Below are 23,720 nucleotides of genomic sequence, written 5' to 3' on the forward strand. Positions count from 1 at the left end.
TCAGTCACCATTCTTGGAGACCTCCACGAATGAAAGATTAGCCACAGATATGTCCCAACACACCCCAAAATCAGAATTGCACCTGGATATAGACCTCCATTCACATTGTGTTGTGATTTTTGGCCAGGGTTGGGGATGCACCCAGTATAGTTGTCCATTGATGAATTAGCAACTGATAGTATCATTTGGCAGTCAAAAGGTAAATATGTTATTACTTGGCTATTTGATCTTATAAACACCCTTCTTTGCAACTCCATCCTCTGTTCAACAATGTGAGGGGTTTTTTTAATACTGTATATTAACAGAGACTTTTGCTACATGGGGGATGTTTATAGCAAAGAGGAAATAGAGGGCTTTTCCTTAATACCAGCGATGACATTTCTTCTCTTTAAAAATGGATAATGCCAATGTCTATTAGTAACATTCCACAGATTACCCATTAATTAAAAACTGATTACTTAATCCGTGTTAAATCCTATTTTAAACTCCATACAGAAACCAAAACAAAGTCAAATCAAGAAAGAATGTTAAAGGTTTTGTTAAGAACTGCTGAGCTATTCTCACTATTTGCTTTCCTCCAGGATTCCTTAATGTCATAAATCAGTGTGACAGCCCAGCAAGTTCTACACAGTCTCTTCAAATCAAACAGCATTTCTAAATTAAATTTAAGATTTCAAGAGGTTCCTGGTAAAAATCAGCAAACACATCCCAATAAACGAAGCCATTACAAGCACTTTAGTTGGAAGGTAAAATGAAATAAACACACACTCCTGCCAGCCACTTAGCAGTGAAGAAAATAAATTGTTTGATAACAGCCATGGACGCAACATATTAGTAGCATCTTAAAGCTGATAACATTATGCTATGTTCTATATTAGCAAATGAAAAATAACCCATTACCTCTTTTAACCTTTCTGTAGAATGGGTATTTTAAAAGATTCAGGTTCTGGAATTCCTCTGTAAGAAAAGCCTCCAATCCAGATGATGTTATTCTCTTCTTGCTTGGGCAGCTGTGCCTTAGCAGGAATGAATTTCTTGCTCAGGAAAACCAAGAGAATGAAGCATTTGTCGGTTGCTTAGAAACACAATACTGCTGAGCTGAAATTTTAAGGAGAAAAAAAATGGCAAGCAGCTTCACTTGGGGCATGTTCCTTGCCCAGAGCACTGAGAGATCATTTTACGTGCCAAGGCATTGGATGTCAGGTCTAAATGGTTTACCTGAAACACTAACAGCTGGTTGATAGATGAGAGAGCTGAGCCCTCTTCTGCCATAGGCCTTTGCAGATGTTGACAGTTTGTGTCAATAATCACTTAGATCAAACGGAAGCAAAGGGCTAAGTGTTGTCGATTGACACATTCCTACAGACACTTGCAGCCTGAAATTATCCAGAGCTTGTGTGTGTATGTGCCTTCAAGTCACCTGTCTGTATCCAATTGAAGTAAATGACACTAAATGCATCAGACTCTCTATAGCAGTGGTTCCCAACCTTCCTAATGCCGCGACCCTTTAATACAGTTCCTCATGTTGTGGTGACCCAAACCCATGAAATTATTTTCGTTGCTACTTCGTAACTGTAATTAAATAGGTGTTTTCCAATGGTCTTAGGCGACCCCCATAAAAGGGTCATTTGATCCCCAAAGGGGTCCCGACCCACAGGTTGGGAACCACTGCTCTATAGGATCTGGCTCAAACTGCATGTGCTAGAGCAGTAATGTGGGATGTCAAGCCCACAGGCTGCATTTGGCCTCCATCTGTCCCAAGGGGTTTCATCCTCTCCTTATCGCTAGCCAGTGATCTGAAATATGGGATTATCCTGTGGTGAGGTTATGAAAAAGCCCCCCTTGGTACCAGCGGAGGATATTAAGAGCCTCATTAGAAAAGATTCTAAAATGCAAAGATATACAACTCAGCACACAAGTCAGAAGCATACAAGCCATCGTATTTCCTATTACCATGTATGGATGTGAGAGTTGGACAGTCAAGAAAGAAGATATGAAGAAAATCAATTCATTTGAGATGTGGTGGTGGAGAAGAGTGCTGAGGATCCCATGGACAGCCAAAAAGGCAAAGAAACAAGTGGGTCCTAGAGCAGATCAAGCCATAAATCTCCCTGGAAGCCAAGTTGACAACACTGAGCTATCCTACTTTACCCATCATGAGAAGGGGGGACTCACTGGGAAAAAAAGAATGCTAGGAAAGGTGGAATGAAGAAGAAAGAGAGGAAGGCTACATGCTAGATGGATGGACTCTATTAAGGAGGTCAGAGGTATGAATTTGCAGGAACTAAGCAGAGCAGTGGAGGACAGGGTGTTTTGGGGATGGTTCATCCACAGCGTCACCATGGGTCAAAATCAACTCGAGGGCAGTTCTGTGAGACAAAATCATTGGCCTGTTACATACTGCTAAAATAAAGCAGCTTTGGGTCTCTTTGGAGGTATGCTATTTAAATGATCCATGTGTCCTAAGAGTCTGGAGGTCGCGCCAAAGCCACACTCCATTCCTAAGCACTGGAGTGCAGCTTTGGTGCAGCTTCCGGATTCTTAGAGTGCATGCATCATTTAAAAAGCATACTTCCAAAGAGATCCGAAGCAGCTTTATTTTGGTAGTCTGTAACAGGCCATTGTGTCTATGGTGCAGTACAGACTGAGAAAAAAAGGCAGTTCGCAGCTGCCCCTTTTCTTGCCGGATTGGAGGCAGGGCAGCCTCACCGGCAGCCCAGCAGCTCCAACCCGGCGCTTTTCCAGGCCATAGAGAAGCGGCAAAATGCCACTTCCCCATAGCCAGGAAAAGGGGTGCCCTTGAGGCTTCATACCCCAGGACACCCCGACAGCCGCAGCCAGAAGAGAAAGGGGCCGCTTGGCTCCTTTCTCCCTGGCACCATTCCTGCAGCCATTTGGAGCCGTTTCAGAGCTCCTTCTCACATTGCAGTTAGGCCACCACAAGCAGCCTGGGGCGGCATAAACACGTCACGCCCACATCGCGCCGTTTGGACGCGGCGCGGCCGTGACCTCATAATGGCGGCGCCCGTGTGCACAGGGCGCCGCCATTATCGCTCATTCCGTATGTACTAGTGTTAGGAACTGTGTGGTTGCCATGCGGTCCTGTAACCCTAGCACGGCACCAGCATGACATATCGGGCCCATCTGTACTGTGCTTATGTCGTGTGTGTGTGTGTGTGTGGTGGAGGTGATGCTGAGAAGAAAAGGGCTAAACTCCCCTCTGCTTCAGTGTTGTGATCACCTCTCCCCAGATGCAATGAAGAATTGAAAAGCCCCCTTTGGGATTAATGGAGATTTTTTATTCTGAGAAGGGGGTGAATTTAGCTGGGAAGAGAAAGGTTAATCTTTACTCCAAATACTGCATTGCCCTCTACCCTTCTGCAAACAGGCCTTTAAAAACAATACTAACCTCCTTTGGCACCAAAGGAATCTTAAAAGATGTAACATTTCTGGAAATTTTGAAGGTGGGGACAGGGGAGGGAAAATTCAGAATAAAATTCAGAAGTCCAATACTTGTACTTTTACATACTGAAAATCATTTTGCTACTATAGGAACATAATTTATATAACTATAACTTGGTTTGGCATAAAAATTATCACGCTTGAGATACAGACAGGTGTCAATCTATGTCAGTGTTGTGTTCCTGGGCTTGTGATGTAAATTGAGACTGACATAAATTGAGGGAGCCAGTTCCATCAGGAATCATTGGAGAGCAGTGAGATGTGTTCTGTCAAAGCTGTAGTAGCCACAAAATGAATGACTGTTCTCAGCTGACCACCAATTTTTGATCTTATCATCTGGAAGGAAAAAGTTTCTTTAGTTTGGAAAAGGTAAGCTCTGATTGTTTATGTTTTAAACAATCAGAGCTTACCTTTTCCAAACTAAAGAAATATTTTCCTTCCAGATGATAAGATTCCAGTTTCCCACCTTCCCTCCTCACCTAAGCAAGGAGAGGTTGCCCTTTCCAGCCACACCAAAACCCTTCATGATACTTCTCTCTGTGTGTATGTGCCTTCAGGTTGCCTGTTGACTTATAGTGACCATATTAGTACCATAAGGTTTTCTAAGGCAAGGGATTGGTTGGCTTTTTCCAGTTCTTTTCTCTGAAATATAGAGCCTACAGCACAGCAGCCTCCCATCTAAATATAAACCAGGGCTGACCCTGCTTAGCTTTCAAGATCAAACAGGATCCGGTGACTTTACAGTATTTAAGCCCTCTAGGAGCCTTTGGAGTTTATCAGACAAGAGGAATTGGAGGTATAATCCGATGGCAATCTGAATGCAATCTCGGGGTTTAACGTTATTGCATGATAATCCACTATACACAAATTCGGGCAATGGGAAGTCAGTCCGAACTAGGGTTGCCATATCCCGCCGGGGGGCGGGACTTTCCCAGTTTGGGGTGGGCCCACACGGTCCCGCCCCAGTTTGGCCCCGCCCCCGGGATTCCCCCCCCGCGACAGACGCCAGGCAGGGAAAGGAGCCTCGCCTCAGTGAGGCTTGTTCCCTGTTTGGCCTCCTCCGCTGACGACGGAGGCGGCCTGATGGGGGAAAAGGGAGGTGAAGCCCTTTTCCCCTGCCTTGGCGCCTCCTCCGCCGGCCAGGGAGGCGGCCTGACGGGGGAAAAGGGAGGCGAAGCCCTTTTCCCCTGCCTTGGCGCCTCCTCCACAGGCCACGCTGGGGAAAGAGCCTTTCCTCTTCTTTCTCCTCCTCCTCTTCTTCTGCCTCCTCTCCTCCTCCTCTTCTTTCTCCTCCTCTTCTTCTTACTCTCCTCCTCCTCCTCCTCTTCTTCTTCCTCCTCTCCTCCTCCTCCCCTTCTTCTTCATCTTCTTCCTCCTCCTCTTCTTCTTACTCTCCTCCTCCTCTTCTTCTTCTTCCTCCTCTCCTCCTCCTTCCCTTCTTCTTCATCTTCTTCCTCCTCCTCTTCCTCTCCTCCTCCTCCCCTTCTTCTTCATTATCTTCCTCCTCCTCCTCTTCTTCTCCACCTCATCCTTCCCCTCTTCCTCCCCTTTTTCTTCCTGTCTACTTCCTCTTCTTCCTCCTCCTCCTTTTCCCTTCTTCCTCCTCCTCTTCTTCCGCCTTTTCTTCTTCTACTCTTCCTCCTCCTCTGCTTCTTCCACTCTTCCTCCTCTTCTGGTTTTTGGCCAGAAAGGGAAGCACATTTCTGCCATCTGTCTAGGAATAATGCCAAATGTCCTCCATTTTGATCATGCCTAAGAAACATGCATTTATATGAAACTTTTTTTTTTAAATCATCATTTTTGTGTGTCCTCCATTTGAAAATTTTGTCCCACATTTGTCCTACATTTGTCCCGGTTTGGAGGTCCTGACTTATGACAACCCTAGTCTGAACGCAATCATGTTATTGCGTGATAGACTGCCACACACAAATTCGGGCAATGGCAAGCCATTTTCGGGCAATGGGGAGCCAGTTCAAACGCAATTCGAATTCACGTAAATTTGCTGAACTAGTCAATTTTTATTTTTTAATTTATATTTTATATTTATTTATACATATATTTTATTTATTTATTTATATAGTTTATTTTAATTATTTTCATGTATATATATATATATATATATATAATTTGTTTATATTTATTTATTTATATTTATTTTTTATATTTGCACTTATTTGTATATTTTATTTATTTATATATTTCATTTATTTACTCACTTAATTTATATTTATTTTTATTTTATATTTATTTATTTATACATATATTTTATTTATTTATATAATTTATTTTAGTTATTTTTATATTATATATATATATATATATATTATTTATTTATATTTATTTATTTATATTTATTGTTGTACTTTTATTTATTTGTATTTATTTTTATATTTGCATTTATTTGTACATTTTATTTATGTATATATTTTATTTATTCACTTAATTTATATTATTTATTTATATATTTTATTTATTTATATAATTTATTTTAGTTATTTTTATATTATATATATATTATTTCTTTACATGTATTTATTTATATTTATTGTTGTACTTTTATTTATTTGTATTTATTTTTATATTTGCATTTATTTGTACATTTTATTTATTTATATATTTTATTTACTCACTTAATTTATATTATTTATTTATATATTTTATTTATTTATATAATTTATTTTAGTTATTTTTATATTATATATATATATATTATTTATTTACATGTATTTATTTATATTTATTGTTGTACTTTTATTTATTTGTATTTATTTTTATATTTGCATTTATTTGTACATTTTATTTATTTATATATTTTATTTATTCACTTAATTTATATTATTTATTTATATATTTTATTTATTTATATAATTTATTTTAGTTATTTTTATATTATATATATATTATTTCTTTACATGTATTTATTTATATTTATTGTTGTACTTTTATTTATTTGTATTTATTTTATATTTGCATTTATTTGTACATTTTATTTATTTATATATTTTATTTACTCACTTAATTTATATTATTTATTTATATATTTTATTTATTTATATAATTTATTTTAGTTATTTTTATATTATATATATATATTATTTATTTACATGTATTTATTTATATTTATTGTTGTACTTTTATTTATTTGTATTTATTTTTATATTTGCATTTATTTGTACATTTTATTTATTTATATATTTTATTTATTCACTTAATTTATATTATTTATTTATATATTTTATTTATTTATATAATTTATTTTAGTTATTTTTATATTATATATATATTATTTCTTTACATGTATTTATTTATATTTATTGTTGTACTTTTATTTATTTGTATTTATTTTTATATTTGCATTTATTTGTACATTTTATTTATTTATATATTTTATTTACTCACTTAATTTATATTATTTATTTATATATTTTATTTATTTATATAATTTATTTTAGTTATTTTTATATTATATATATATATATATTATTTATTTACATGTATTTATTTATATTTATTGTACTTTTATTTATTTGTATTTATTTTTATATTTGCATTTATTTGTACATTTTATTTATTTATATATTTTATTTACTCACTTAATTTATATTATTTATTTATTTATATATTTTATTTATTTATATAATTTATTTTAGTTATTTTTATATTATATATATATATATTATTTATTTATATTTATTTATTTATATTTATTGTTGTACTTTTATTTATTTGTATTTATTTTTATATTTGCATTTATTTGTACATTTTATTTATTTATATATTTTATTTACTCACTTAATTTATATTATTTATTTATATATTTTATTTATTTATATAATTTATTTTAGTTATTTTTATATTATATATATATATATATTATTTATTTACATGTATTTATTTATATTTATTGTACTTTTATTTATTTGTATTTATTTTTATATTTGCATTTATTTGTACATTTTATTTATTTATATATTTTATTTACTCACTTAATTTATATTATTTATTTATTTATATATTTTATTTATTTATATAATTTATTTTAGTTATTTTTATATTATATATATATATTATTTATTTATATTTATTTATTTATATTTATTGTTGTACTTTTATTTATTTGTATTTATTTTTATATTTGCATTTATTTGTACATTTTATTTATTTATATATTTTATTTACTCACTTAATTTATATTATTTATTTATATATTTTATTTATTTATATAATTTATTTTAGTTATTTTTATATTATATATATATATATTATTTATTTATATTTATTTATTTATATTTATTGTACTTTTATTTATTTATTTGTATTTATTTATTTATATATTTTATTTATTTATTTACTTAATTATATTTATTTATATTTATATTATTTATGTTTATTTATTTATTTGTTTGTTTATATTTTGGTCCCAAGTTTCTTAAAATGCAAGGGCGGCGTAGAGCCTTTATGAACCGTGAGGTAAAACACGTAGCCGTTTATTTCTATCATGAATGATGGTAGTACCCCAAATAAATAACCCGCTGCCCTCTTGGCCAGTCACCGCTCGAGGGAGGCCGTTTGAAACTGGTCACGTGACGGATTTCAAACACAAACCGGGCAGGCAGCGGAGGAGGAGCCCGCCGGAGCGCGCGTGCTCATGCGCATGCGCGGGTCTGTCCTCAATTTTGGGTGAATGGGAAGAGTCGGAGATCAATAAAGAAACGGCGCCGACTGCCTTTTGCCTCCCTATTATTCCCCTCCCCTCGTAAACTACATTTCCCAGCATCCTCTGGGGCAGGAAGTGGAGTCCTTTTGAACGGACCAAGGATTGGAATGGAGAGCAGCTGAGCTGGAGAAGGGGCTGGGGCGCGTTTTTTAAAGGCATTTATTGGTAGGTAATTGTTTATTTTATGTCACCCGCCTTGATCCTTTGGGAAAAGGCGGGATATAAATAAATAAATTATTATTATCATCATCATCATCATTATTATTATTATATTCCAGGATTCCCTAGCATTGGGGCAGGGCAGTTAAAGCGGTCTCAAACTGGATTATTCCTGCACTGCGTGTTTTGGACCAAAGCCTAGACTGTAGAGATAAAATCCAGTTTGGCCCCACTTTGAGTGCTCTGGTTCCATCCTCCAGATTCCTGGGATTTAAACTTGTATGCAGTCATAGAATCATAGAGTTGGAAGAGACCGCAAGGGCCATCCAGTCCAACCCCATTCTGCCATGCAGGAAATCACAATCAAAGCATCCCCGACAGATGGCCATCCAGCCTGCGTTTGAAGATGGAAGTCTTTGGCATAGAAGGAGAAAGGCCTTGCAAAACTACAAATCCCAGCATTCCAAAGGATGGAGGTAAATCACGTAAAGTGGTGACAAACTGCATTACACTCATCCCTCCATATTTGTGGCTTTGACATTTGCAGATTTGATTATTCGCAGATTCAATTAGTTTGTCCTCTCTAGGAACATCTAGGTCCTCCAGTGCAACTCTATGGTCAACTTTAACTAAAGGTTGCACTGAAGGACCTAGAGATTCCTGCAGAGAACACTCCACTAGGCCTTTGTAGCTCCTCCAGTGTAGTCCTGTGGCCAGTGTCTGTTGAACATTGACCACAGAGTTGCCCTGAAGGACCTAGAGATTCCTAGAGAGGACACTCCACTAGGCCTTTGTAGCTCCTCCAGTGTAGTCCTGTGGCCAGTGTCTGTTGAACATTGACCACAGAGTTGCCCTGAAGGACCTAGAGATTCCTAGAGAGGACACTCCACTAGGCCTTTGTAGCTCCTCCAGTGTAGTCCTGTGGCCAGTGTCTGTTGAACATTGACCACAGAGTTGCCCTGAAGGACCTAGAGATTCCTAGAGAGGACACTCCACTAGGCCTTTGTAGCTCCTCCAGTGTAGTCCTGTGGCCAGTGTCTGTTGAACATTGACCACAGAGTTGCCCTGAAGGACCTAGAGATTCCTAGAGAGGACACTCCACTAGGCCTTTGTAGCTCCTCCAGTGTAGTCCTGTGGCCAGTGTCTGTTGAACATTGACCACAGAGTTGCCCTGAAGGACCTAGAGATTCCTAGAGAGGACACTCCACTAGGCCTTTGTAGCTCCTCCAGTGTAGTCCTGTGGCCAGTGTCTGTTGAACATTGACCACAGAGTTGCCCTGAAGGACCTAGAGATTCCTAGAGAGGACACTCCACTAGGCCTTTGTAGCTCCTCCAGTGTAGTCCTGTGGCCAGTGTCTGTTGAACATTGACCACAGAGTTGCCCTGAAGGACCTAGAGATTCCTAGAGAGGACACTCCACTAGGCCTTTGTAGCTCCTCCAGTGTAGTCCTGTGGCCAGTGTCTGTTGAACATTGACCACAGAGTTGCCCTGAAGGACCTAGAGATTCCTAGAGAGGACACTCCACTAGGCCTTTGTAGCTCCTCCAGTGTAGTCCTGTGGCCAGTGTCTGTTGAACATTGACCACAGAGTTGCCCTGAAGGACCTAAAGATTCCTAGAGAGGACACTCCACTAGGCCATTGTAGCTCCTCCAGTGTAGTTCTTTGGCCAGTGTCTGTTGAACATTGACCATAGAGTTTCACTGGAGGACCTAGAGATTCCTAGAGAGGTGTCCTCTCAGGTAAAAACAGTTTTTGTTATTTGCATTTTTTCCATATTCACGGGGGTCTTGTTCCCCTAACCCTAGCCGATATGGAGGGACAACTGTGTATTTTGTTTGATTTCCCTGTGTCAGGCTGACATTACTATTCCCTCCTAGGAAATTTTTCAGTCAGGACAGGAGGATGAAGCCAAAGCCACAAAGCATCATGGAAGATTCCGGGTTCAGCAGAGTTTTCTTTAGCGCTAAAGCTGCTGGGGGAAGGTGGCACTGGGGAAGACCTGGGGACGGAGGGGGCTCTGCTAGGAGTCTGCCTCAGTCTGCCAACTGGTCTGTTCCTGCTCCTTTGTAAAAATTATTAAGTGCGCCATCATCCATCTTGGAACAGCTCAGATGCGCCCAACAGCTTGCGCCTTACTCTGAGACCTTTGATAGCCCCCCTGGGTTGCATCTACACTGTAGAAATAATGACTACCCCAAGTTGTTATTAAAATTAAATGTTATTATTTTATTATTATTATAATTAATGCATAGTTTTTTTTTTGTGTGTGGTTTTTGGGCTATGTGGCCATGTTCTAGAAGAGTTTATTCCTGACGTTTCACCAGCATCTGTGGCTGAAGATGTTCTCTGAAGATGCCAGCCACAGATGCTGGCGAAATGTCAGGAATAAACTCTTCTAGAACATGGCCACATAGCCCAAAAACCACACACAAAAACCCTATGGCTCGTTCCGCATGGGCGGAAAGTACCCTAGTATGCGCAGAGCGCTTACAAAATAGCAGCCCCCGTTCTACACGGGAGTCGCCATCTTGACGTTGCGGACGGCTAGCATGCGCACGTCGCGCAGCAGAAGTGATGCCGCGAGTCCACCATTGGCCACTTGCAGCGCCACTTCCGGGTCTCAGAAAGAAGTTGCTTTTTGTGGCTTCTTTTTTGCTGCACCGAGGAGTCTCACAGTTTGGCCGCAGGGGCTCCTCGGCGCAGCAAATGACAGCGCCGGCAGACCGCCCATTTTGGGCAGTCTGTAACGCGCCAAAGGATGCTGGCCATGAAAGCCGTCGACTTCACATAGTTAATGGAGTTCGACACCACTTTTAAGTGCTGTAGCTCCATCCTACGGAATCCTGGGATTTGTAGTTTTGCAAGGTCTTTCTCCTTCTCTGCCATAGAGTGCTGGTGCCTCTTGTTATTAACCAATAGCGACTCTGTGGATGAAACATCTCCAAGAACCCCTGTCCTCCACTTTTCTGCTTAGTTCCTGTAAATTCCTTAATACAGTCTATCCATCTAGCATGCGACCTTCCTCTCTTTCTACTTCCCTCCACCTTTCCCTCCATTAAAGTTGGCCTCCTTATCCACGGATTTTTTATACACAGATTCAAGCATCCACAGCTTGAAAATATTCCAAAAAAGTATAAATTCCAAATAGCAAACCATGATTTTCCATTTTATATAAGGGACACCATTTTGCTTGCCAGTATATTTAATGAAACCTGAGCATCCACGAATTTTGTTATACACGGGGGATCTTGGAACCAAACCCCAGAAGACAACAAGGTCCCACTGTATTGTTTTTTCCAGTGAGATGTGCCTTCTCATGATGTGGCCAAAATATGACAACCTCAGTTTCTTTATCTTGGCCTCCAGAGAGAGTCCGGGCTTGATCTGTTCAAGGATCTGTTTGCTTGTCTTTTGGGCTGCCCACAGTACCCTCCTCGCTGTTTTCCAGCACCACATCTCAAAGGTGGATTTTGTTTCTTTCATCTTTCTTAACTGTTCAGCTCTTGCATCCATACATGATGATAGGGAATACAGTGGTTTGGACAATTCCGACTTTAGTGCTCAGTTGTACATCTTTGCTCTATAGGACGCTTGCCTCTCTTCTTTGATGTCCTGCATGGAGTGTTTCATCTGTTATCCATTGTTTCTCTCTTTCTTTTTGGCCACTGCAAATCCCAGGATTCTGAAGTATGGAAGCATGGCAGTTAAAGTGGTGTCAAATTGCATTATTTTTACATTGTAGTAGATGCACCCTAACACTCTTACTAGATTGGTTTCATGTCCCTAACCGCCTTCCTACCCTGCGATCACTGCTGGTTTTAATTTGTTTTTGTGTGCTGAAATGTTTTTATTCAAGAACCAGCGTGGATTATGGTGGCTTTAGTGTGTGTGTGTGAGTATATATATATATCTTGTTAATAAATGTATATTTTCAAAACGGTTAGAATTTGGGTAGATTCTGACCCAGTATTCATCACACTCAGTGGCTTGGTTGCTGGCCTAGGGCCTGTTACAGACTGCCAAAATAAAGCTGCTTGGGGTCTCTTTGGAGGTATGCTATTTAAATGATGCATGCATCCTAAGAATCTGGAAGCTGCACCAAAGCTGCACTCCAGTGCTTAGGAATGGAGTGTGGCTTTGGCGCAACCTCCGGACTCTTAGGACCCATGCATCATCTAAATAGCATACCTCCAAAGAGACCCGAAGCAGCTTTATTTTGGCAGTCTGTAACAGGCCCAGGAGACCAGGGTTAAAAAAACCTGCTTAGCCATGTAAACCCACTGGGTGGCCTTTGGGAAGTCACACTCTTTCAGCCTCAGAGAAAAGCAAGGGCAACCACCTCCCTCTGAACAATTATTGCCAAGAAAATTCCAGGATAGCGTTGCCCTATGGTTGCCTTGATGCAGGTTGCTTCCATGCAGGACATCAACTTGAAGACACATAGGAATAACAAAAATGTTTTATTCTCTGCTGTTGGCCTTATTTTGGTTGTATGCTCCCAAGACCAGGGTTCGAGTCCTCACTCAGCCATGGGAACGCACTGGGTGACCTTGGGCAAGCCACACTCTCAGTCTCAAAGGGAGGCAAGGACAAATGCCCTCTGAACAAATCTTGTCAAGAAAGCACTGGGATATGTCCCCAAATCTTAATGTCTGCATTAATGATACTAATCATAGTCTAGGAAACGAAGTTGTTTAACGTTTGTAATTCTCTTTCTCTAAACAGGCCGGACTACCTGCAAAATGTCGGTCTGGGGCCTTGCAGAGACATCCACCTTTTTCTCTGTGAGTGGTGTTAGGGAACAGATGAAAGAGAAAAAGAATGGTGTATTAAAAACAGCAAAGCAGAATGCATCTCTTGCGTCAAAGATCAAAGCAAAAACAATAAGTAAGTTTCAGTGTTTAAAAATAATGTACTATAGTTGACTACTTAGGCTTCAGTAAGGAAGGTGTTCATCTGTTGGGGTTTATTAATCAGATGTGTTTGGAGCAGTTTTTATTTTAAAAAAGCTATTCTGCTGAGCAAAATACAGTTTATTCAGATGGATTATACAGGTGGAGTGAAACATATTCATAGATCTGTTTAAAAACTTCTGTCGGGTGCGAGTAGATGGGAGAGGGGGGTTTGATTTTTTTTTACAACTTGATTCCAATTTTATTTTGGGGCTTTAGCATTATGTTTATGTCTTTCTGGAGTAAAACAGTAATGATGGAGGTGAGTTTGCCAATATATTCCTCATTTGTTTTAACAAATACAGATAACTCCTCCATTATTAAGGTCACCCTAAAACAGAACAACAAAGCTCTGGCCTTGGCCCTTAACGCTGCAAAGATAGCGGCACAACGCCTTACCGAGGAAAAGATGCTACTGCAGAAAGAAGTAGAGCTGTGTCACTTTGAAAATGCTTGCCTTCGCCAAAAGCTCTCCTCTGTGGTACGGTATTTGCAGACATCTTCTCTGTCTCTCTGTAGTGAATTGGTGGTGAATTGCTCGCTCATATCTTAATTTTCATTAACCTTACTAACAATAGTGAAACCTTTAAAGTGCGTTGAGATAGTATCTGTGCTGTTTGTTATGGGTACAGGGCTCCCAGTTCCAACATTCCTGTTTAATAAATTAAGATGAGGGACTTTAGGGAATAATGATGGTGCTTCAATTAGATTAGGTACAGTGGATTCAGTACGAGGAATAAAAAATGTGTTCTAATCACTCCTTTGTAATTGTTCTCTCACTTTCCATTATTTTGGCAAGTAAACAGATTTCCTGTAACTTTGATCATAACAGAACATTTTTGTCTGTTGCAGACCAAATGTATAGAAGAACTGCAGCATTTTATGACTGCTCGCTTACAAGCTGCTAGCAAGCTGCTGTGCAGTCCACAGGTGAGAGAATTGTTGGCCAAATCTCTTTTATTAGTGTGGATTGCCCAATATAAAACATTTGAACTTTCTTTGATAGACAGAAGCCCACAAAATCTGAGTCCCAGTGTGTAATTCTTGCTGGTCTTTGCTAAATGGAGTGGAACATTATTTAAGAGGTGTATTTTACCAACATTTTTTGTTCTTCCTCATCCCATCTAGAATGGTTCCTGTTCTTTGTTACTGAATGATGCAGAACACAGTGGGACTGATAATATCGCAGCCAGCCAGGATGATGACCACTGCTCTTCTCTGTATGTAAAGAAACAAGCTACGTTGAGAGCAGTTTGCTTAAATGCATGATGTTCATTAGGTGTGTCAAGCTCAGCTGTGGGTTTCCTACATACTTTTACAGTTGTTATTGACACAGCTTAGAGAATCTGAATGTGTCTAAGGCCCATCAGTATGTGAAGATGTCTTGTTTATTCTAAGGGTGTGGAGCAAGCCCACATTTTAGCATTTTGTTATTAGTGCTTGAAAACTCAGTGTTCTGTATAGTGAGGGTGACAGTTTTGAGACTTGTGGCAGTTTAGAAATGGACTCTCTCAGTCTGAAAACTCTTAGCCTAAACTCTACTAATTTGAGATTGGTTTTGCTTCTGACAGCTATCTTTCTCCCATGCCAACCAAATTTATCATTGCAAAGAGGAAGCCATGGAAAAAGATAGGGAAAGCTGGGTGACCTCAGCCTTTGGGGCCTTTTAAGCCTCATCCTTTAGGCTTAGACATCCTCAAAGTATGTTCAAAAACATCCCTTCTTACTGTAATACAAAGGACTTGTAACTTCCTACGTCCTTTGCTTTTGTTAATTGAATCGGATGTGGAAACTATAATTCCCATCAGAGCTTGGAAACTGACCATGTTGTGGGGATTCTGGGAGTTGTAATCTGAAGAAATAACTTCTTTAAGCTCTGATTCTTATGCGTCTTGTCAAGGGGGTATGTTGCTTAAGTAAGAAATTTGTCCTTCTATTGGTTACTTGTTTTAGTATTGGAGCTCTTGAATACACATCTTCTGTTGTTTTTTTCCCTTAATTCAGAGCTGCCCCCAAAGCTATGAGAATTCCACTCTCTCATGTTGATGATGAAGACAGTGAAAATGGGAGAAACATAGGGATCGGTACATACACAGGTTTGCAAATCCTTCCCTTAGGTATACCAACATCTGGTTCAGCTGAGTCTCAGAAAAGTGTACCCACCTCTGCTGTGGAGAAGTCCTCCTCTTCTTATATTGGATCAGCAGCAAATGAAAATGATGGCCGAAAGTTAAGTGAAGTGGATGACACTGCTTCAACATTTAACTTAAAGGAATTTTTTGGAGGTACATTTGGATTTAATCTTACAGTTACTTTGACATGATATAGCATGCTGTAAACTAACAGAAGATGCATCTTACTGGGAAGCCAGTAACTGGCACACACCAGTTTATTGAAGAACTCATTTACTTGAGGCTAAGCCAACTCATTGAATTTATCCCTTTTCAAACAAGCACAGGATGAGGCTGCATTCTGTATCTGTGACATGTAGTTAGGGCTAGTCAGCAGTTTATGACAATACTTGTCATATCAGCACCTGAACCCCTCACCTTGCTTTGCTCTCCCCTGACCCAAGTATAACATATTTGGTTTTGCTAGTGAAGAGTTTTTGCCACCCAAAGTTTTGTCTTATTCAATAGCAGTTCAGGCATCAGGCTAACCTTGTCTCCCTCCCACCTGCAAGAAAACACAAAGGCTGCAATCTGGTGCACAAATGCCTTGGAGTAAGTCCTACTGAAAACAGTAGAGCTTCCCTCTGAGTAAGAAAAATGTGCTCTATACGGACTAGGCTGTATAAACCTGTTCCTAACATGCCTGCCTTCTTGGTTACATTTATACTGCTAGCTTACCATCAAGCCATTATAGTGTAATGGTGTAGGATGTGAACTAAACAGAATCTTAGTTACATAGTTTCAGATCTGAAGTGAGATCAGTTTTCCTTGATTAACTTGAGCTGGTCATCGCCTTAGCCCAGTGATTCCCAAGGTGGGTGGTACACTCCTCCTGGGGGCAGTGGAAAGATCCAAGGGGGCGATGAAGGGAAAATTGGGTGGTGGAGGGCCTTCAGTTAAAGTACTAGTGCACAAGAAAGACAAAGGGAATCAGCAGCCTTTAGGACCATGGTGGGAATGAGGGTTGCATTAAACTTCTTTTCAGGTCCCTTAAAACAACCATGAAGCCTCACTTCATGTCGTGCTGTCTCCTGCTCTTCACCTGCCCATGCAAGCTCACTCACTTAGTTGTATTTTTTCATGAGTATTGGCGGGAAACTCTTGCAAGGGTTGAGCGCAAGGTATCATTTCTGTTGTTTGGAGCAGCACCATTTTGGGACAGACACACTGACTGGAGCAAGGAATTGCAGCATGTGGCAATGGGGAAGAAGCATCAGCAAAAAGGAGCTCTCAAGTTTGAGACCATGCTTAAATGTTGTGTGCTCTAGTTTGCGCCTGCTTTCTTTCATTGGACAGGCAGAGAGAAGAAGTCTTCAATCCAGAGAATGTAGCCTCTGTAAACCAATTGTACACACACCCCTTACTGTCCCAATGCTCCTCTCTGCCCCAGCGAAAGATTGAGAGTCCTTTTTTTCTGGAGAGAAGCTTGGTCACCTTGGGAGCAGTAATCAAGCAGCTGGCTCCGCTAAACAGTGACGAAGAAGCTTTTTGCACACACTGGTCTTTGTGGCAAAGCAGGGATAGGCAAGAGGCTTCTCTGTCACTGCTCAGCCAGCTGCATGGTTGCTGTTCTTATGGTGATCAGGCGCAAAGGAGTTGCAACTAGCCAGCCAGTTGAGCAGCAGCTGAGAAGCCTCTCGTGTGTGCCAGCCTTTATCACAAGGCTGACACATCTGGGTGGCTTCTTGGTCACTACTCAGCCAGCTGCTTGGTTGCTGTTCCCAAGGTGGCAAAGAGAGCCATGGCTAAGATTGTTTGCTCTAAATTTGGAGCAAAACAGAAGATTTAATATCAGGAAATAGGTATTGGGGGTGTTAGGGTTGTCGCCCAAGAGGAAAGGGGGCAGTGGCCCAAATAAGTTTGGGGACCACTCTTAGCCTAATGTCCCCAACATAGTTTTTGATATTATCTGATTTAATCCCAGTGTATACCTTCTCAGGTTTCATGGAGCAAGGGCAGGTTTCAGCTGTATTGGTTTAAGAATGAGTTTAAAAAAAAAAAAGACTTAGGAGCTATCACAATAGCCTTCAAAGAGTTTCAGAAACTCACTGGAATCTTGTTTATGCTTACTGGGAAGTAAATCTGCTATATCCAATGGAATTTATTGTCTAGGTCTAAGACTCCAGCCTGTAGCTCTACATGAGTCCTTATGATGGCTTCTCCGAGATTTCTGGGCATGCATTGGGAACATGCCATTTAAAGAAATTTTCTTTATAGAACAGAGGTACTCTAAGCTAGTGCCATGGGAGTTTTATTTACTGTCTTTTCTGCATTGAGGTCTTTACACCTGCATTTTAAAACACTTATTTAGCAGTAAGCCCCCCTGCAGAGAAACTGACTTTGGAGTAAACAAGAAAAGCATCAGATTTTTAGTCTCTTTGCCATTAAATTACATATGGTGTCAAGCAAGTGGACAGCAATCCTTTCCCTTACACCTTATTCAGTAGTGACTGGTGGCTGCTGTGTAAGCGGGACAGTGAAGCCATTCCACATTTTTGAATACTGTATATTTTGAGGGTAGCTCCTTTAGAGTTCAGATTAAAACTTGAAGTAGATTCACTGGTCCAATGACATGGAAGCAACCAGCTGTAAGCATCCTAACTACTTGAATTCAGGTTGTAGATTTACTGAGTGAAAGCACTTATGTGATGGGGTTGGCTGCCAATAGAGAACTTAACAAATTCATAGAATTCTGTTAATGTTTACTTGATACAATAGCCAAATAGAACTTCCATGCTCAAAGAGAGAATGCTTTTCTAATAGTTGTGAGAAGACACATGCTAGATTACCGCACTATACTCTTATAGCGCTGCTATTCCATTTTAACTGCTCTGGCTGCCTCTTGTTGCATTCTGGGGTTAGCAGTTTAAGGAGGGACATTTAGAATTCTTAGCCAGAGAGATCTTAGGCCTCACTGACCTACAAACCCTAAAATGCAACAGGAGTTAGCCAGAGCAGTAAAAGTGGAACAGTGGCACTATAACAGTAGTGTGGTAATGTGGATGGTGTAAAGAAGGCTATTGCCTTCACCTACTGCATATGGGCTTCATGGAAGAATATGGCTGAGAACTGATGGAAGCAGGCTGCTTAGGCTAGCTAGACCATACAGTTCATGCATCTGAAGACAAATATTTAGGCAAAGCTTGAAAAAAGTAGCTGTTCTAAGCTCTGGTTCATTGTTTCTGCTTGCTTTTGACTAAATCAAGTCATTTGTCATTGTAGACAACCTTTCCAGTTCAGCACAAAGTTCCAGAAGCTGCTCACTGTCTGCCCTGAGTAAAAATTCTCCCATGCAGCAGAGCAAGAATACAAGACCATGGAGTGACGGTGTGGTGTCATTGCATGGGCATATAACAAAAAGAAAGAAACCCACAACAGTATCTACTGTATTTGACTGCAATTCTCAGATGGAGCCATTGGATAATGTACTGAATGATGGCCTTCAGGGTACAAAGGAAGGAGAAGCCAGTGCTAAAGAATGTCTTGAAGTCAGCCAGATTGGTGAGCTTGTGTCCCTAAAAAACAAAAATAAAAGCTCTGGGAAGAAAAAAGCCAAAGAAGCCAAAGCTCTAAACAAAGCGAGCATGCATGCAAAGAACAGAGACGTTTCTCGCAGAAAGTCAAAAACAATCTTTAATGATTATGATAATGATGATGCAGTAGTATCTGAAAGCAACACACTGAGCAGTAATAGCAAGTTGGATAGACCTGGAGCAGCAAGTCAACTGCCAGTGCCATTGGCCAGCTTTAGCCAGAAGAAAGAATGTAGTTCCAAACACGCTGATAAAACCACAGATTGTAGAACACCCTCTGTGGTGGATCTGACTTCTTCAAAACGAACATTCCTGGAAAAAATGAAGAATTTAGAAAGTCAGTTTCAAGATCCAGAGACAATCCCAAGCGATAAAACACAACGTGATGAGAAGAGCCATGGCTGCGAGGTGAGGCGTCTTTCCCAGTACTCTAATAAAACCAGAGGTTGCAGAAGGACCTATGTGGTAGTTCCTGAGGATATGAATCATATGAATGATTGTGCCCCCTCTGCACATAAGATTAGAAAAAATACATACTTGGAAAATGAAGAGGATCTAGCCAGTTTGTTCCCAAGTACAGAGTCTGGCTCATGCAACAGTAAGGCACCATTTCATGGTTTTGATACACAGCCTTTAGTTGATTTACAAAAAGAGATTGCTAGCCAAGAAGAAATAACTCTGGATCTGAATGTGAGGCGTCTGAAACCAAAGAGGAAGACGCAAAAGATTGACGGAGCACATGTACTCAGTGAGACAGAAGTACAAAGCTTAGATGTTGACTTGCAATTTCATACTCAGCCAGAAGAAAGTAAAATCAAAAAAGGTAACAAAGGCAAAGCAGCCAAAGCGGCCAAGGGTAACACAGAAGAAGAGCATTGCAGAACCAAAGTTGATGAGTTTAACCCTTCTGAAAAGTCTCCAAGCGTCATTAGGAGGACAAGTAAGGACCAGAGAACCTTGAAACAAGCAGATACAACCAATCTTTTTTCCCTTGGGAACACGGCTCCTGCGCTTCCACTTTCTTCGGATGGTGAAGATGCGCCTCTTGACAATATCTTTAGAAGCTCAGCTAAGATTATCCAAAAGGTTCAGGGATCTGCAGTCATCCAGAGCAGTTCTGTAACCAATACAAATAGTAATTCTTTAGAGAAGGCATGTTTAGGTTCCAACAGTAATTTGAATGATGGAAAGAAAAGCATATTCTCCATGCCAAAATTAAGCAAAAGAGCAACATACACAGTGCGTGATGTGACAGAATTGTGTGCTGCTTCTGACTTGTCCCTTCAGAGTCCAGGGGAATGTCAAAACAGTCAAGTAAATCAGGCAAGATGGAGCTTTCTCCAGGTTTCAAGTTCCAGAACACAGCAAGATTCTGAGGCTCCACCTCTCTTTGATTCCTTGACCAAAGGCAATAATATTCCCGATTCCTCTTCAAAGGGTACATCCAAGATCATGCTCCGTGATGCCTGTAGCCCTGTTTCTTCACATTCTGTGCTTCCAACTGCTAAAGACCAGATGAGCCCAGTAAGATACTCTGCTTTGCCAAAAGACTCGGCAGACTTCAACAAAAATTATTCTACACAGATGCCTTCTGGCAGGCGTAAAAAAAAGACAACCCAAGCCAGTCCTGAAGCACCCGTACAAAACACTGCTCTGCAAGAAAATGGTGAGTGACAAAACTGGCTGTCATTTGGGTCACGGTATGTAGTGTGGAATGGGTCGCATGCATTTCTCAGCTCTTTTTTGTGTGTAAACCCATGTTCCTATTCTCTGGTGCAGAGCTGGGAAAGTTACATATAAGATGAAAGATGATCATAACATCCTAAAATTATCCATAAACTGAACCATGGTAGCATCTTATTATTGCCTTATTATGGGTAGCTTCAGCACATCATTATATTAATTCATCTTCAGAGTAGCTTTCTAGGCTGTTGGTAGAGTACCCAAGAGCCCTGTAGCTCACCAATCAATTTAGATCCTTAATCGCTGTACAACAGACTTGAATGTGTAATAGCTGGTAATTGTGAAAGAGAAACCCCCCCAAAAACAATTTAAAAATAAAAAGATAGAGAAAGTGAAGAAATTGATTTCTTATCTTGGTTTCTTCACAATATATGAAAGAGCTCAATTAAGAAACACTTGAAAGCTGCTTATATAGTGGGCCTTTGGTATCCACTGGGGTTTGGTTCCAGGACCTCCTCATGGATACTTAAACCAATGGAGGCTCAAGGTCCCATTATATACAATGGTGTAATAAAATGACGTCCCATATATAAAGTGGCAAAATCAAGGTTTCTTTTTTGGAATTAAAAAAAAAATATTTTCAAGCCATGGATGGTTGAATCTGTGGATGCAGAATGTGTGCATACAGAGGGCGATTGTACCTCCGTAGAGTTCACCCCCCTGCACTTCCAGTTATGAGAAGCCTATAGTTACATTCTGCTGACTTTCCTTCCTGCTTCTTAACCTTACACACTGTTGCCTAATTGCCTTTTGGTTCTTGTCAGGTTCATCAGAAACATATTTATTTATATTTCACCCTTCTAATAATTGCACAGCACTTGGAGAGGCTAATAATAGTTAAATCAATCATACATTACAATAAAATGTATGAACATTGGCAATATAATAAAAACAGCAATAATATAAAATATATACTGTTGATATCGTGACCTGGCGGGGGTGGTGGTGTTTTAAAATGTTTATTGGCCATTATGAACACATCCTCTTTACTAGTGCTTTACAGAACAGACATGTCGGAGGTCATACTTCATTGAAGAAATACATTGGAGTCCTGAGCTGTTGTACACCAACACCATTTGTTCTCCCCCTGCCCACCTAGAATGTACCACGGGTGCATGGCATGGACCACCTCCACCCATCTTTCTGTGCATGATTGGCAAATGGACAGATAAGCTTGGGCTTTTCCAAGTTACCACAAGGGAACTTGATGCTGTTTGTGAGGTAGAGTACTCAAATATGCACTGCGGTTTTATCTGTAAATGGCACACTATGTAAGGAATCCAACTCCACCCTTTTTAGAACACAGTATTAGCAGCCAGTGTTGCCTTTAAGACTACCGATTGGACCTCTTTCACTTTGGGGCATATTTCTTTAAATGCGCTAGTAAGCACAAGCGTGTAAAATAGGGCATTTTCTGAAAACAAACATACAACCTGATAGGCTGACTAGCATTTAATTTTCAGTGTATGTCTTTTTTAATTAAGGAGGTTTCACTGCCACTCTCAGTGTATTGTAAGCATCAATCTTACTTTATCCACAGAAAACAAAGTACTGAAGGATTTGAGCAATGTCAACTCAGGCCCCTGCAGTTCCATCCTTTCCGAAGCCTCTCCTGCACCGTCAACTAGACGAAGAAAAAAGGAAATTTCCTATGCAGAGCCCAAACTCAACAGGTAAGGTTCCCCCCCTCTTTGATGCACCTCTCACAAGATAGGCAGGCAAGGCAGCCTTTGCTTCTGGGTAAGCTGCCCTTTTTGAAACCACAATCCAATAGGTATACTATTTTCTGGAATAAAAAGAGTTTGGAAGTAACTTGTTATAGATAACTAGTTACTTGTAATCTAGTCCTTTTTCCAGTAACTAAGGCACAACTGAGTTACACTGGCCTGTTACAGACTGCCAAAATAAAGCTGCTTCGGGTCTCTTTGGAGGTATGCTGTTTAAATGATGCATGGGTCCTAAGAGTCCGGAGGTCGTGCCAAAGCCACACTCCATTCCTAAGCACTGGAGTGCAGCTTTGGTGCAGCTTCCGGATTCTTAGTATGAATGCATCATTTAAACAGCATACCTCCAAAGAGACCCGAAGCAGCTTTATTTTGGCAGTCTATAACAGGCCATTATGATTATTACATGACAGGGATGGTTTCATTCCTTTAGAGATATAACCGTGTTTTTAGTTACTTGTATGCCAGAATGGGCAATTTCCACATTCATCATTAGCTGTACTGCCTGGGGATCAGTCCATAAGCTATAGACATGGACACCTCATGAACTGAGCAAGAGGAACATTTACCCCATAAATGGTCATTGGTTGTAGGGTAAAAACATATGCCCACTGCTGGTTTATGTTTACAGGGAGAGTGTGACCTGTATTATATGCCACAGTACTTGTAGCATTGTTTTGGGGTTAAAGTTACTTTTGAACAATAAAGGTGCGTTGTTGTTTTCTTAAATGTAGCAATAGCCTTTTGTAACAACGTGGGCACGTCTTGGAACTGTAACAAAAATTACTTCAAAAAACCAATTTCCTAAACTCTACAATGCTGTACATGTGAAAATTATAGTATGTATGCTCTTTCTCTCTCTGCCCCCTGTAGCAAACTTAGGCGTGGTGATCCATTTACAGTTACGGACTTCCTCAGTTCCCCTGTCTACAAAAGTAAAAATAAAAAATCAGCCAAAACGTCTGGAAGGACCAAGAAAACTAAGAAAATGAAAGTGGAGGACACCAAACTGAGTTTAGATTTTATGGCTAATCAGTAGGTTCCTAATTTTGTTACTATTTGTATAAGTAGGAATTCACTCTTAGTTGTTTGTAGAGGTATATATTTTTTTAAAAATGCATTTTTAAAATAAAACTTCCATATTATTATTTTTGGATTGATTAATTGCTCTGTATTGAAATACAGTGGGTCCTTATTATCTGCTGGTGTTTGGTTCCAGGATCAGAACAAAGTATGATCAGATTTACCAATCATTGAG

The 23,720-nt window shown here is 39.7% G+C and overlaps 2 protein-coding genes across 8 annotated transcripts in view; one reads left to right on the plus strand and one right to left on the minus strand.

The window, feature by feature from the left end:
• The window catches only part of CUNH2orf80 (chromosome unknown C2orf80 homolog), a 21,587-nt gene extending 13,593 nt beyond the window's left edge, over nt 1-7,994 (minus strand). Inside the window, exons 1-2 of one of the 3 annotated variants that reach the window (XM_089477724.1) lie at nt 7,978-7,994; nt 901-1,098 (exon numbers count right to left, since the gene is read on the minus strand). The gene's annotated coding sequence lies outside the window, so the exon portion shown is untranslated. Of the gene's footprint in view, nt 1-900; nt 2,422-7,977 lie in introns of those variants that run through there. The other 2 variants (XM_089477722.1, XM_089477723.1) reach the window with 2 other exon arrangements.
• Nucleotides 7,854-23,610, plus strand: LOC149305325 (uncharacterized). Of its 5 annotated transcripts, none has more exons than XM_089477716.1 (9): nt 7,854-8,344; nt 13,065-13,226; nt 13,597-13,772; nt 14,144-14,221; nt 14,420-14,511; nt 15,296-15,576; nt 18,685-20,661; nt 22,279-22,411; nt 23,336-23,610. In XM_089477716.1, the coding sequence occupies exons 2-9, from the start codon at nt 13,082-13,084 to the stop codon at nt 23,499-23,501; spliced, it is 3,048 nt and encodes a 1,015-aa protein (XP_089333842.1). In that variant the 5' UTR covers nt 7,854-8,344; nt 13,065-13,081; the 3' UTR covers nt 23,502-23,610. The 5 variants fall into 5 exon arrangements, with proteins under 5 accessions (XP_089333842.1, XP_089333843.1, XP_089333844.1 ...); XM_089477717.1 differs by having other exon boundaries at nt 7,854-8,334; XM_089477718.1 differs by lacking the exon at nt 7,854-8,344 and adding an exon at nt 8,772-8,814.
• The last annotated feature ends 110 nt before the right edge of the window (nt 23,611-23,720 follow it).

Source organism: Sceloporus occidentalis, unplaced genomic scaffold, assembly GCF_023333645.1.
Source record: "Sceloporus occidentalis isolate IW3139 unplaced genomic scaffold, rSceOcc1.0.p SCAF_12, whole genome shotgun sequence".
Taxonomy (NCBI): domain Eukaryota; kingdom Metazoa; phylum Chordata; class Lepidosauria; order Squamata; family Phrynosomatidae; genus Sceloporus; species Sceloporus occidentalis.